Source organism: Aquila chrysaetos, chromosome 11, assembly GCF_900496995.4.
Source record: "Aquila chrysaetos chrysaetos chromosome 11, bAquChr1.4, whole genome shotgun sequence".
Lineage (NCBI taxonomy): Eukaryota > Metazoa > Chordata > Aves > Accipitriformes > Accipitridae > Aquila > Aquila chrysaetos.
The window spans coordinates 8,941,636-8,957,150 of record NC_044014.1 but is presented as its reverse complement, the minus strand read 5'-3'; the positions used below and the strand labels follow the sequence as shown (position 1 = coordinate 8,957,150).

The following is a 15,515-nucleotide window of genomic DNA, read 5'->3' as shown; positions in this document are numbered from 1 at the left end:
AAGAGACTGTGGAGAACAAAACAGAGTTGTGAGTGATGCAGAGGGAGAAAGGCAAAGACTAAAATCATAAAGGGGGGCTTATGGACCTGAAGAGAAGAGTAGCAGGGAAAGGCTACCAGAAGAGAAAAAGGAACGAAGATATTTGAACATAAGAAAGAAAGGAAGAAGTGAATAGGTAGCTCAGGGAAAATAAAAAAAAAAAAAAAAAGGCAAAGAAAGGATTGGAGAACTTCATATTTTAAAAAAAAGAGAGATGGAGGACAGTTAAGCAAGCTAGATGATATAGAATACTGATGGGCAGGTTAGAAAGTGGGACTGGTTTTGAAACCAAGATTAGCTGACTTTTTTTTTTTTTTTTTTTTTGGCAATCACAAGTTGCAATTGCAGGGTTGTTTTTTTTTATTTTCTATAGCATTATCATGCACTGTTAAATAACTCTCTTGTTTCCTCTGTGAGGAAACTCTGCTTCTTCCTACTCCAGTCAAGCAATTTAAGTGGATACAAGAACCTCCTCATATGCTAGAGTTTTATACTCAAAACCACTTCGTAGTACTGTAGTATACAGGCAGGGTCTTCTATCACAATTTTTATCACTTTAGAAATATCGTCCAGGGAAAGCTAATAGGTAGTCTTTTTAAACTGCTGTCAGCACAAGGGAAAAATATTGTGTTCATACGTGTGGTTTTCCAGAAATTCTATTTCATCTTGGAAACCTTTATCTAAAGAATTGACCAAAAACCAAACCCCAAAAACTATAGAAGGAGAAACGTTTCAATGTGCTGTGGTTTTAATTGAAATATCTCTGAATCATTTACCATTTTGCGCCTTTGACACAATACTCTTATACAGTCGTCCTAGAGATAAAACCATTGAAGATTGTATTTGAAGGAATGAAGATAGTTTTTATTGGTGTTCTTTTAGGATCGACCACAAGGACTGAATAATGCTCCCAAAGAAATACATTTGGATGAAGATGACTGAACATGCAGATCCAAAGGCCTTTTAGGATATGGTGAACCTTTGGCCTTGGATGAAGAATGTTCTTGGATGAAAGAACTCCAGCTGAAAGACTTTGTCTTTGCCTTTTGCCTTGAGAATTGCAAAGATATGAAAGACATAAAAGAAACAAAGATTTGCAAAGCTGAATTCTTGCAGGGTGCAGTTACAGTGGCTGAGGCTGGCACGCAGCCTGCCTGCCTCACTACTATGGAATGTCACATGCTTGTACCCGTTACCAGTCTCCTACAGCTGCCCAAAAGCCTCTCACACACTTTTTCCCCCCCCTGCTTTCTATTTGCAAATTATATTAGCAAATTTTACTTGCATAGTTTCTGTAGTGAAATTAGCACCTCTGGAATTTATGTATATTGTGTAGCTAAAAAGGTAAATGCAGAAAATGCTTATTATGCTGTTCATCGGATTATAATACCATGCTTGTACCTGCAGCTGAACAGGTAGTTAAGTAATAATCTTTGTTCTTGTTCATGGTTAATGACTTGCCTAAGTTTAAAATGGCAAGAGTTCACTAACTGAGTCAATGAACTGACATTCACAACATGGTCAGCCGTGGCTACCTGGGCATTCGAATGGATTTCTTACTCTAACATATTGAACTATGTTAAGTCAGTAGGAAGACAACTAGTGACTTTAAGTTTCCTTACTAAAAATTCAATATACTTGAAACTTGGTTATACATTTAACTATTTCACTTCTTGAAGTGTCCTTATTTTCACTTTCTAATAAAATGCAGCTCTGCTAGACTGATTCTAGTTAGTATCTTAGAATAGGATTTGAACCATAGATCTCATGTAACAGTGTTTGCTAAAGTTGACCTTCAAAGTGTGTCTGTATACAGACACCTTGCCTAACGTGTAAGTAATTCTGCTAATGTGTCAAAAAATGACTACATACTGAGCAATGATGTACCAAAGTTAAAGGGCTTACTTTGCCTTTGTCTTTCCTGGAATCAATCCACATAGAGAGAGGTTTAGTGATTTTTCACTGTCCTGGGTAGAATTCTGTAATTATTCTTTTTTCATACCAACTCCCACACCATAGTAGCTTTTGTGCCAACTGGGCTTCCTTAGGTCTGCCAGATTTCAGGCATTTACAGTATCTCTGTTCTAAAAATGTGGCCACTAGTATATGTAGTCACCAGTCAGACTTCTCAAAGGACAGACCTGAACAGAAACTATTTAATCGAAAGATGTGTCCTCCACCAGGGTAGCTTAGGTAAGCCTAGCCTTACCAGATGAGGACATATTAGTCTAATTCTCCTAAATGCCCTCTGCAAGTTGTTAAAGTTTTTCTCCAACAGCTATTTCTTCGTGACCTCCCACCCCATCTAGCTTTACAAACACAGTTCTAGAAACTCTTTTTAGCCAAGAAGTAGACTTTTCTATATGATAATACGGACACTATCTCTTAGCAGCCCTTAGCTTTTGACCTGAAGAACTGGGAGACAATAGCCTATCTTCAATCAGTGAATTTGCTTGCTTGTCTTTTCTCCTCACAACACCCTGTGTCTCTTCCTCTCTCCCCGCTCTTATCTGGCCTTAACTGATCATAGAAATTGTGCATGACTATTGGAAGTGTCAGTTACTGCAGGGTCTCTGTGCTGGGCTGATTAATATAAAATAATTCATATTGAGATACACATGTATGTGTTTGTGCAAGATGTTAATATAACCCGCTACCAAGTAGTAAATATGCATTGAGGCTATTGGAATGTGTGTATATGTAAAGAAAGCTATGGCTAGCACTTCAGATATCTAGATGCTGGACAGTTAAACTCCATTGTTTACTATCGATTATTAATGTACTGATGCTGTTTTGTTACTGCCCTAATAAAAGAAACCTTTATCAATGCTTTGCTATTGAGTAGTGTGTATGGCAAAGAGGTCCATGGTATCTCTCCAACAGGAGACAAAAAGGCCAAAAGACATGTCTGGCTTGACCAAAGCAACGTGTTTTTATGGTGATTGTGCCCCAAAACAACTCAAGTCAGTCATGGGTTGACTTCTAATGGCTATGCGACTTAATTTTTCCTCTTTCTTTGGCCACCATTAAAATTGACCAGTATTTCTGATTTTGCGTGTTGCTTCCATGTCAGGTAATGCTTTATGTTGTTGTTTTGCAGCTCTCCCTAAGATCGGGGCTACATCTATTTCTGGGTCAGCAGGGGAGTATTTGCTGTTATTACAGAGCCATTTTTTTTTCATGTGTTTGTTCTAGAAATTTTGCTGAATATAAACCAGCAAACTTTTCTGGATAGGCTTGCAGCTTTCAATCCAGTTTAGCACTTTGTTCTTCTGGTGCTAGAGCCATGCTCTATTAAAGATCTGTTGCGGCTCCCAAGAGGTAAACAACAGAGTCAGGCTGGATTAGACCACAAAATGTTTGCTTTCTCTTGTGTTTTCCAGGAATTCTTCTTACTCAATGTTTTCACCTTGTGTTAAGCATCATTAGTACTGCTGTGTTGGCAAATGCGGATTGTTCCTCAACAGGGAAAATGTTGTGTGTATTCATCTCTTTGGTCAGTAGCGTGGCTTCCTCTAACTTTGATAGAAATTCACCATGCTTATTTACTAATACTGTAATTAAAAGCACTATAAATCTATGATATAACTGTAAAGGAACTTTAGAGGAATAAATCCTAGTTTTAAAGCTGTGTATGAGGATTTCCTCTTTTATTTCCCCTTTGTGCATGTGCTTAGAAGTTCTTTACTTCAGTCACCTCTGATAGGTCTATCTTAACATAGAAAGGACATGGGAAACAACTTCTATTAGGTCCTCTTCTTTTTTTCTTTTTTTGGGGGAGGGAGTGGGGGGAATGGATCTCCCTTTTGTCTTCCTTTAAATCTGAACCTCTGTGCTTGACTCTTGTTTTGGAGGTGGAAAAAATCTGTTTTGTATTTAAGATGAAACCTAACCTCATCTTTTGTTAAAAGTATTGAGCCAACCTTAAACAAATTCATACGGGGGCTTCCTTTTCACTTCTGTTTTCTTCTGTTGGCTTTTCTTTGTCAAAGAAAAGTGTAAGGGATGACATATCTACTCCACACAGAGTAGGTGCTTGGTATTGGGGATTCATTTATCATGAAGAAAAAACATAACAAGATCCTGAGGCTGAGGCTGAAAGTCAGAGAATTTGATCAGGAAAGATGATGCCCATTTTAAGAAGCCAAAGTATTTTATTATTGGAATGCATCATTCAGGGAATATGATAGATTTTCCATTAGTGGAAGTCTTTGATCAAAATTGCATATCTTTCTAAAAGAAAAGCTGCCTCAAGAGCAAGCAGCTGAGCCTGATGCAAGAATTATTGAATGAGGAAGTTTTGCCCTTTTTTTTATGCAGGATGAGTCAGATATGGGTACCATAATACCACAAATGGTAGCAGTTATTGTAGAAAAGTGAGATTAGACTTTTGCTACAGAAGTGGCACTTGGAGAAAATTATTAAAATGGAGCCTAAAGCAACTACATCTCATGCTGCTGGCATCAGAGAACATGTATGATGAATGATATAGTTAACTTTGTTATAGGTAACCTTGTGCCTGTGTGATCTCAGAAGTGCCTGTTGAAGCACGCAGGTGCCTTTGCGTAGGCAGGAGACTTAGAAAAAATATTGCAGCAGCTTTTAGCTTCACGGGTCAGAGCTGTAAGTTCACAGGGATGATGTTACTGTAGATTTTCTTCTTTAATGGTTAAAACAGTTACACAGAAAGACTTGGGTTCTAGGCCCTTTTCAGTCTGAAGTGTTTAACCTCAAGTGTCAGGAGAGGGCCACAGCTATCATGTCAATATATATGTTGTATGAGTATGATATATTCCCTTATTTGATGCTGGGCTGCTGTAGTTGCCAGTGGTCAGGAGCACAGCAGCAGCAGAGAACCTCCTGGTGGACTAGAAGTTAGGGCACTAACATCTGCTGGCAAGCAAAGAGTTAGAGTTTTTGCTTCTGGGACTATTCTGCATTGGTTTGGTGGGTTTTGGTTCTTTTTTTTTTTTTTTTTTTTTTTTCCTTTACAATCTCATTTGTCTGTTTTTGAGTAAGATAGTGTAATATACACAGATGGTGGATGGAGCATGGTGCAAACCCCTACCTTCCTCTCAGCTGCATCAGGCTGCGCCTTGCCTGCCCGTTTCCACTTGCTGCTGTCCCACAGCCGGGCGGTGGGGTGGAGGGGGGTCCCCGGGTGGGCTGCTGCCTGGGATGTGCTTCTCATGAGGTGACAGCTGATGCCTACAGCAGTGGCACCCCTGCTCAAAAAAAGGTTAAATTGCCTGGATTTCAGCTAGGTATGTTCACAGGATTTCCACTAGGTAGAACTCCGCTATCACATGAAGCCTGTTACAGGATTTAGTCACAGCATCGTCTTTGCCACTACTGGATTACAAACACATAACAACATCGGACCCTGCATAAGCTTAATGCTGGACAGAACAAATCCCCTTGGTGATTCCGGGAATTCTGTTGTAAATTACCCAAATTACAGAATTAATTTTGCAGGCTTAAATGTCTTACGAATGTTTATGTGCCATCATAGTCTTTCCATTGCAGCATCTTATTCTTCAGAGTTCTTGTTAGCGTACATGCTTAATAAAATCTTCAAGTGCTACAGAGCCCACTATTGTGAGAAATGAGGCTATTTTCAAACTGTTGTGTTTTTTACAGGCACCCTCATATCTTCCAGACACAAGGACACACTTTAAGTACATAAATTTCCAGTTACTTTCCACACTTTCAGGATGGTCTAGAGGCTTTTTCTGCTCTGGGTACTCATTCCTTTTCATTCCTAGAGCTATGTGTTCATCACTGATCTCCCAGATCTTACTAATCTTGCTCTTTTTCTGTATCTGACTTGTGCATAGACAACTGGAACCGGAAGAGTTCTGCAATGCTTAACCCACTTCTGTCTTTCTGGGAAATTTAGGCTTCAAAGTCCCTTATAGTATAAGTATCAACTTTTGCATATTATAGGCCTTTCCTTTAGCCTTATCCAACGATTTTGACCTTGTCTAATGAATATCTGTGGGTTGGTCTTCCAAGCAGTGCTATTACTTACATCTCATCTCTTTAGCTTCACTTTTACAACCTCAGTTGTTAGATAGGTGATATCAGAGAAATTACCAGGTGATAATTTTGTTTGTAATAATTGCTCTTTTCTCCTACTACATCCCTCTTCCTTCCCCAGAAAGTTGGAACCTTTTTTTACCTTGTTGTGTATAATTTTATTGTGAAGGTCTGTTACTGTAAATGTGGTCACATTATTAACTTTTATTGGTAAATGTCCAGTATTCCTGCTTCTGATAGGTGGAACCATTATGCTTTCATTAACTGCTATTGCTATGTGATGTGGGAGAAAGGAGAGAGAGGGAGAGAGTAAAAAGTATCTGCAGAGGATAATTTTCCTCTAGGAGCTGAGGAATGATTTTCCTTCATCACAGTAACAGTTTCTTGAGAGCCTGAAAGAGGTGATTTGCTCCTAGATACTTTCTGCAGGGAAAGCATGAACCGTGAAACGATCTTGACACCAGTACCAAACACGGCAGTTCTGCCGATCTCATTGTCCCTTTCTTCTGTTGTCCAACGTGCACATAGCATGTCATAGGCAGCTTTAAAGTTGAATTCCTATAGGGTGTATGAGACCGTGCTGCAGTTCTGAAATAAGTCTGTAATTCTTATTCTTTGTGTTGAGCTTTGTAACAAGCCATGCTACCTCCTCGTTACTAGAAATGTCACGTTTTTATACTCCCTCCTTTGTATGAACTTTTGTATTCTGTTGCTCTTCAACAGTGCTTCAAAAAAGCTATGTGCTTCAGAGCCTAACACCTGAGTTATTCCATACTGCTGCTTCGAAGCAAGAAGGGTAAAATATAATTTTTAAAAGAGCAGAACTAAGACTTATTGAGATTTTTTTAAATTTTTTTTTTTTTTTTTTAAAGTACAGTCAGTGTTACCTGGAAGCTTTGCCTGGGGCCTTCAAGGGCACTCTGAAGTTGATTAGGGAAATCATATGTCCACACAAATTCTATTCCATCTTTTCCATGGAAGCTTCTACCAAACTTTCAGGTATTGCTCTGGCAATTCAGCATTACATTGGAATATTCTGAAGTGGGATGCTAGAGGAAGACCTTTTGTTATTTTATGACTTAGCTTGTATCTAGTATGTGCTAGCAGGATTTTCATAGATGTGAATGTCTCTGAAAACAAGATGTGAAGTGTTTTTAATAATCACAAATTAGAAGATTTTTTTCCCCCAAGAAAACATCTTCAAAATTAATTGTTCACATTGAGATCCAAATGTTTTCATGATCCCAGTTTTCCCCCATTTTTCTCCTTTACTACCTCTCCCTTCTTTCCCAAGATTTCATTGCCTCCTTACAAGGTATTTACTTTGTGAAAGTATCCACAAGAAGAGGGGTTAGAAGTGGTAGTTGAGTGATAGGCTTTATTTTGTACCAAGTCATACAATTTAGTTTTCAGCTAACACAAAAAAAAAAACCAAACCAAACCCTAAAATGCAATATAAGTTGTCAAAAAGCTGACACTCTAAATACCAGAAAATATTAACATCTATTGTTAAGAAAAATAAAAAGTATGAATCACTCCATCTCCATGACACATTTCAAAACTGTTATACACAGCACAAATTATAGTGTGTTTGAGGGTATCGGGGATAATAGTACTTGAGAGTTCCTCTCTGAGCACCCAGCGTTACTACTAAAAGGGTTCAATTGTCTTGGCTTACACTACAAAGCTGCAGAAAAAAGATTAAGGTTCTCTGAGGTCATCTTTGCTAAAAATAAAAGGTGATACAGAATTATTGTTAATAACTTCAATCAAAGGAAATTAGTTTCATGTTTTGTGTATTACAACCTTCCTGCAAAACAAAAATTATATCTACATGTCAAATATTGATTTATTTTCTTAGTGCCTCAGAGAATATTTCCAATGTGATGTCCCCCTTTTCACCAGTTATGTCCTACACAATCCTGTATTTTAATTCCTTCTGTTGTCAAGTTCCTGATAAGAAAATCAGGAATGCTTCCTGTGCTCAGCAGTCCTGTCAGTCCTAAACAGAGGAGTCAGAAATATGTCAGGAAAGGCTAAAATAAAAAAAATCTTGCCTGTCTGAAAAGTTTATGAGGAACCGTCCTCCTTTAGAGAGGCCATCACCTTCGATTTTTCTTGCATTGCCCTTAGCTAGTGGTCTGTGCTTCGAGGGAGAACAGCTTCGCTGAGAGCTGTGGGAGATGCAAGTCTTTCTCTTAGTGGCCACTTGTAGGCAGCATCTTGTTTCATTTCCAGGGAGAGCAGCAAAAGGCAAGTATTTTGTCTGGAGTGGTTCCTCATGGAAATTCTAGAACAGAACGTTATTATTTGGCAATACTGAAGAAAAAACAAAACTAAACCCCTCAAAAAAACACAAAAAAAACCCCAAACCAAAAAAACCCCCATTAGTTGTAAGCTCTTGTATGGGGAAATCACTGTTACTTTCAGAGAACGCTATTCAAAAGAGAAATAAGCACAGAACTTGAAGAGCTTGAAGAGTTTAAATTACACAGGGGGAATTTGTTCTGTTTCTCATTGAAAACCAAATCCTAGTTTTGGTGGTTTGGGGTCTTTTTGGAGGGGTGGAGTGTGGTGATTGGTGGGGGGATTTTTTTGTTTACTTTTTTTAGTTGAAGGGCCCAACTGTAATTCATTTTAACTCCAAAATAATCATTAGCTTTCTATCTAAACTCTGGGAAAATTCAGCCATCGTAGAAGGGAAAGCGCTGTGATATTAATCATGCAATTATTTGATTTATTATTCACGTGTAAGAAAGAAATGTAATTTCTGCTTTTAATACTGAATTTTACCCTAACTGCAGGCATGCAGCTCCTGACTAATGAAAAGTTTGATAGAAGAATCCCTGGGGAGGGTGGTTGCAATATCCCTGTGGTTACTAAATGTTGAAATGGAACAGACAGCAAGAGGAATAAGAGGGTATAGAACATCATAAGGTCTGTTACTAATATATTAACCCACCTGGAAATAAAACAAATTAATTGTAAATCAGAAGAGAGAGCACAGGTACTTACATAGATTGCCTGACATACAGTGTGCATCTTTGAGAATGAAAAGGTCATTGTTAAAGCAGTTTCCTAACAGGTCTGTCTTCTGTGTCTCTGGGGTTAACTGCAGTATTAAAAAATACAAACAAAAAAGTTTTTTAATTATGTTCCATTTAGATTGTTTTCATCATTACAATGTCCCAATTGCCTCCAGCAGTTCATTACGGAATGCAAATAGTATGCAACTTGTAGTTTGTTCTTTTGACCCTGCACGTATAAAGCAACTGAAAAGGATGGCAAGCAGCTGATTCTGTTCAGTTTTGCATTTTCACCAACAGGACTGTGTCCCTTAATCCCATCCCTGATGCCTGTACAGAATTCTAGGAGTCAAGGGACCTCCATGTGCCATTAGAGACAGAAGTACAAAGACCCCAGCTGAGTGTGCAATTACTGCAAAGCCTTTTTGCTTAAACTAGTTAACTTGAAGACATTTGGTGTAGATATGATTAAAGTAGAATGGGGAGGCAACACAATTCTTTTTGTTTGTTTGTTTTAGAAATTGAGGTCTGATGAGAGCTTAGTTTTGTCCAATAAGATGTACTTTAGTTCTTTTCCTCAGGGAAAAAACAGAGGATGATGCTACAGTTAAATCCAAAGACATTAAAAGGGCAAATTGCACTTTTTTTTTTTTGAGGAGGAGGAGGAAAGATGCGTGTCGGATATGAGGGTGCAATGTAGTAGAATAACTTCCCAAGACAAATAATATAAGCACTGCTGTTGGAGAGAGGTGAATGATGTAGGTTGAAAATTATGGCTGAAAATATGGAGTCTGGAGCAAGTCAGTGTTGAAAGAACATGTGAAATGCCCTGTCGATATGGGTCTAATTTCTACCATTACTTTATGTTATTTTTAAAACTTCTTTTTCTTCCACAGTGTGAAATTACTTTCAGAGATCCCATCCAGTTCAGTGCTGGCCTCCCTAGTCCTCAGTATTTTGTCTGTTTGGGTCTCTCTGTGTATTTCTGTCATGAGGCAGATTTTTACAGTCATAGGTACAAACAGGATTAGTTCTTGTAAGAACATTTAAAAGAGAGGATTTCATTGGCAGAAAGCGAATTTGTGCAAAATGCTGATGACATAGGCAGCGTGTTGGATGATATAGCCTGAAAATGAAGCTGCTAAGAAATCTTCAAATCAAATGCAGTTGTGTCCAGGAGGAAATAATTTGCATTAGAAATTTTGTTGTAGCTTGCTGCACAGGCTTGGCAGCCCACACTCCCTCTGCTCTGCGTTATCTCATTAACATTATTATTTGGGAGCCAGAGTCAAACACTTACATTGGGTAACAGTTATGACTACTTGACACAATGTCAGTAAAATGCAATTTTTTCATATAATTAGAATTTTGACAGGACAGAGAGGAAGAGGCAGAAAATGAGAAATTAGTTATTTCCTGTACCTCTGTCCTTGCACACATTAAGCTTCACTGGTGCATTCTGCATGATCTCATGGCAGCCCCTTCACAGCAGCCTGATCTCTGCCAGATTTAAATACAGGATGGGTAAAATAAGGAATGATGAGTTAGAAATGTTGCTGCTTGGAACAGTAGACCTTTTAGATTTTCTAAATCGCAAGAGGTCCAATACAGAATACTGTAATTCTGATCTTGCTGGGAACCTGGGTTTATGAAAATACAAATTTTAAGTAAAAGTTCCCTAAATTTTCAGGTACAAAATTGCGCTCATTAGCCCGGACCCTCTGTAGAATGACACTGAAGCTTTTTATTATCAAAGGGAAGTCAGTGGGAGTAAATTCTAAGGAGCATTAGGGCCATAATAAATTAAAGTTTTGGGTTTTCTTTTTCTGTTTCTGAAAGAGAGCTTATTTTCTCACCCAAAAAGAAAGATTCATCCTCAAAGTCCTTAATATGAAGCTCAGATTTCAGAGATCAATAATCTCTGCATATAAGCAGACATCTGCCACCAGACCTCCATCTGGGACAGACATTGGTGAGGCTAATGTCCTTAGAATTAAAAAAAGTCAAATTTTCCTGTGTCATCTTGGAAGGACACGTTCATTAAGAAGTGGTGTGTCTGCTTATAGGAATAATCAAATAATAAATAAGGTTTCAGCAAAGTGTATTTATTCAGCACTACTCACAGCACTATCCAAATTTTGTCATTTGATTTTTAAAATCAGATTAATTTATTACTTTTTTTTCTCTTGCTGCTCTTTCATATCTTTGTGGCTGCATAATTATATGAACTCCTGTTATGCTTTATTTGGGTTATTATACACATTGCAGTCCCAAGTGAAATTGGAATTCCCACTGGGCTACACACAGTGCAAGATTGTGGTAAGAAAAGTCTTTGCCCTAAAATGTTTGCTTTATAGTTCAATAGAAGTGGGCAAGAAAATAGAAACACACAGAGGTGAAGTTACTTGATAAGGGTCACAGAACAATTAAATGGCAGAGCAGAGATTTTTTTCAGCAAAATTTCCAGAGATTGATCCAATCAGGTGATACTGAACTCAGCAGTGTGGAATATCTCCCTCTGCTTTAGGTAGAGATCTGCTAAAACAAAATAAGCTGTCATCAGAGCAAAATACTGACTCATTTTAAGTAAAAAACAAATTCCCTCCTTTGGCTCCTCTGTTCCTCAAGTTTTCTTTTTCTTTGCAAGAGTCACATATTGCTTCTATATATAAAATTGCTCCATTCATATTTAAAGTTACAAAGTGATTATGACAGGCTGCTTCTAATTCTTGTCCTGCACCTCCTGAGATTTAAAATAATTAGTAATCACCCTATGATACTGCTGCGTTTTTATTTTTCTTCTACAATCAATGAAATTGGTATAAAAACTTATCCTGTTCTTTCCTGCAACGCTTTTGGAAGAGTTAATACAAAACTACAAGTAATATTATAACACAATTCATTGTGTGCTCCTCCTCCAAGTTTGACACTAACAAAAAAACCACTTAATTTGTTTCTTTCATTGGAAGTGGAAACTGAATTTTGATAGCTAGTAATCTGGTCAGTATTGCATCTTGCTAATGATTTATGGGCTTAAGTGTATGTTTTGCTCTTTGGACTAATGCTGCAATCAATATGTGTGAACTTGTCCATTATCTATTTGTATTGTATTATTCAAATTTAAATGCTGGGTTCTATCTGATAACCTAAACAGAATTCAGTAACTCTGCAATGTACATTAATCTCCTTTTCCTAACTCATGTCACTCTCTTTTAATCTGATAGTCTGATTCACCATCTTCCTCTGACATTTTAAATCTTTGACAGCACACTATGTTTAGACAGTGTCATGACAATTTCTGCGGATGACGATAGAAACTCTTTTTTGGTGTCTCATGTTAACAGATGTGTATGGCTAGATAGTGATCAGGTTAATTAGAATGAAGTGAAATAAATCTCAGCCTGAAAGGATTGTATCCCATTGGAACTGCTGTTACAGCAGATGCAGGAGGTGTAGCTTGAGTTGAAAAGTCCCTGGTAATGTTGGTTGTGCCGACCAAAAGCACAGCATCTCATCTCTCAACTGACAGGAGCCCCGACTTTGATCTATGAAACCAAGCTGCTTTTCTGGTTAGTCACAGTTCTTCAGAAAAATGTGCAGTGGGGAAAACATCATGCTCAAGATTGCAGTGAATCCAGACACGAAGTTTTGTTTGAAATTGCCCTTTCATGTATGACTTTCTCCTACCATATAGATCCTGTCACATAAATCCATCACATCTTAATAAAGTATGGATGCAACTATTCAGGTAATGACTACAGACTTCTGCTACTTAAGAAAGTGATGCAATATTCAAATGACAGTATTCCCTGAATTCTCAGACCCTATTCTTGCATAATGATGCTTCAACAAAATGTGGAAAAAAGTGAAGTTCAATAGATGTTATGTTTCTTTTTAATGCCTAGCTAAAAATTGTCCTTATCAGACTCCCTTGTGAAAAGATTAAACCTATACTGATGAAAAAGGCTGAGGGAAAAATAAAATTCAATTTTATTTGTCTTGGTTCTTGCAAAGCTTACCAGTAAACTTTATTTGGTTTATTATATTAATAGGGCGAAATATATAGGGAAAGGAATAAAATTAAGAAATGTACACATTTTGAAAGAAGTACAAGTACATAAAACGAGCTTTTTTGGATGTTTGATGAAACCTCAAGCCTATGGTGACAATTTCTGCCACTGGTTGTTCTACAGAAGAGGGAACTGTAGAGAAACATTCATTATCACAGTTTTCAAATGGGGGGACTGTGTATATCTTTTGATGCTCTTGTATTAGAACAGCACTCTTGGAAGTGTCACACTGGTACTCCTAAAAGTACTCCATGGAGCTTTTTGTATAGATTTCACTTGTCACACCAGGAATCATGCATTTTAAATAACTGGACTCTCCTCTGGGTATGGAGGTTCTTGAAGAATTCTGTGGAATCTCTGTAAGGTGTGAAATATTTATCTGTCTATATATACACAGTCTGTGTTTGCACGAGGAATATACTGTAAGAGAAACAGTAGCTAATGCATGCTCAAGTCAATTGGCAACTTATTTTTTCTAGATGTTGCTAGAAGTATTTATGCGTGTATGTTGATGGTAGAGCAAAATATATATTGTGACTGAAGGGATCTGGAAGCCTCTCTGACTCCTGTTACAAAGCTCCATCTTTTTGCCTGTGCATTATGTGTCTAACAAATTTTACTACTTTTTTTTTTTTTTTTTTTTTTTTTTTTTTTTTAAATTTAGTTCAGTGCTTTCAGTTAGAAAGTGAAGAAAATTAGCAGGTATTTGCACCAAAGGTAGAACAAAGCATCTGCACAGCTCTATGGAAACCCCAGAAAGAATTCCTGAAACTTCATAGCATTGTACTAACATCAGTACAGGATCCAACAGACATAACTGACAGCTCTATAATTTCACCTTCCAACATAATATTCTTGGAACCTCATAAAAATGCAAAATGAATTCTTGCTAACAAATCTTCAGTGTTATATGTAGTTATATTCTCCTCACTTACCAATGAGGATTTCTTTTCAAGGAGGATTTAAAAGTGGATGGAAAGAGGGTCAAATCACATTTAGTCTTGATAAATGTCACCAGAAAAAGGAAAATTATCATTATAAATCGGATAGATACATTTCAAGTTGTACTTTGAAACTCTGTTTGTTGTCTCAGGATCAGTGATGTGCAAGTCACTGGAAAATGGGTTGAGGAGTGATTCTTATTCTGATAGAAGTATATTAAAACCCACTAATATTTCATAATAGTAGCATAAGGGGGAAATAATTGACTTTATCTTGTCATATGGGAATACCTTATAATCTAACTAGAAATCAAACATAATCATATTAATCTATATGAGATGTTTATAAGTTGTCAGAAATTAAGTCATAGGAGAATAATACTAGCTCATAAATCAGTAAATGAGATCAGATAAATAAATCGGTGAGATTTTGTAAATGCGTGCGGAGTGCTTTTGTTCTCTTCCTTGGCTTTCACTCTTGGGTTTTTTTGCCCTTTTAGGATTGTTATTCCATTGGTTGAATGTTTAGAAAGAGGAATATAGAAATTGTAGGATTTATGAGAGCTTCTGACATTTATGGTATTTTTGATTAACACTTTTATTAGACTTGTCTGAAAAATAATTCATTATTCCAGCTATTCTTTGTAGTTCTCTAAAAAGCTGCCATGATCATCAAATAGATCAGGGCATGTAATAAAAGCCATACAGCCAGTAGTAGAACATACTGTCATATAACCATTAAGACTGTTCTAAGAGCCAAAATGTTGGAACTAAAAGTATTTTTAATGACTTGAAATTGCTTGAAGTGCTTTCTGAGAGTTGAAGGGTGCTGATTTATTTATCTAGTGTACTTACCTAAATTAATTTGGATAGAACTACTTTGGTTTTAATCCTCTTACAGTGAAATTTATGTTAATATTTTTAGATGGTGCATCATTTTGTCTGAAGGATAGAGTTAAATAATACTGGGCTGAGTATTGTCATTAAATAAGAAAATGTGAACAAACTGGCCAAAAAAGCACTAAGGAGTGCAATCTTACCTGGATTATAGTAGTAATTTTTAGAAGTGACCTTGCAGGAAATGCAAAATTTTGGTAGTATCTTCTCTCTTTCTCCTTTTAGCTAGTCTTTTAGCATGGCAACAGTCAGTAACGGAAGTACATCACCAGCTATTTTAAGCAATTCTGTATCATATCCATATGAATAAATGTATTGTTCCATTTTCCTTTTCTTTAATATGCTTACTGAGAGGAAGTGTATTAACCCATTGGGACATATTGTAGATGTTGCAATAAGCAAGTTAAAGGCCTGAATGTTTTTGATTTTACTGTTTTTTCTGCTGGTAGAAGACGACTGCTCACCTCGGTTTATCTCCTCGGCAGCCATTTTTAGCCTTATTC

The 15,515-nt window shown here is 37.1% G+C and overlaps 1 protein-coding gene across 4 annotated transcripts in view; it reads left to right on the top strand.

The window, feature by feature from the left end:
* Positions 1-15,515, top strand: part of ATRNL1 (attractin like 1) — a 539,891-nt gene that overhangs the window by 437,628 nt on the left and 86,748 nt on the right. For 2 of the 4 annotated variants that reach the window (XM_030030649.2, XM_030030647.2), the window contains one exon: positions 922-2,866. The exons of the other annotated variants lie outside the window; for them this stretch is intronic. In XM_030030649.2, coding sequence (XP_029886509.1) covers positions 922-981 — 60 coding nt within the window. In that variant the 3' untranslated portion in view covers positions 982-2,866. Of the gene's footprint in view, positions 1-921; positions 2,867-15,515 lie in introns of those variants that run through there. 4 annotated transcript variants of the gene reach the window in all.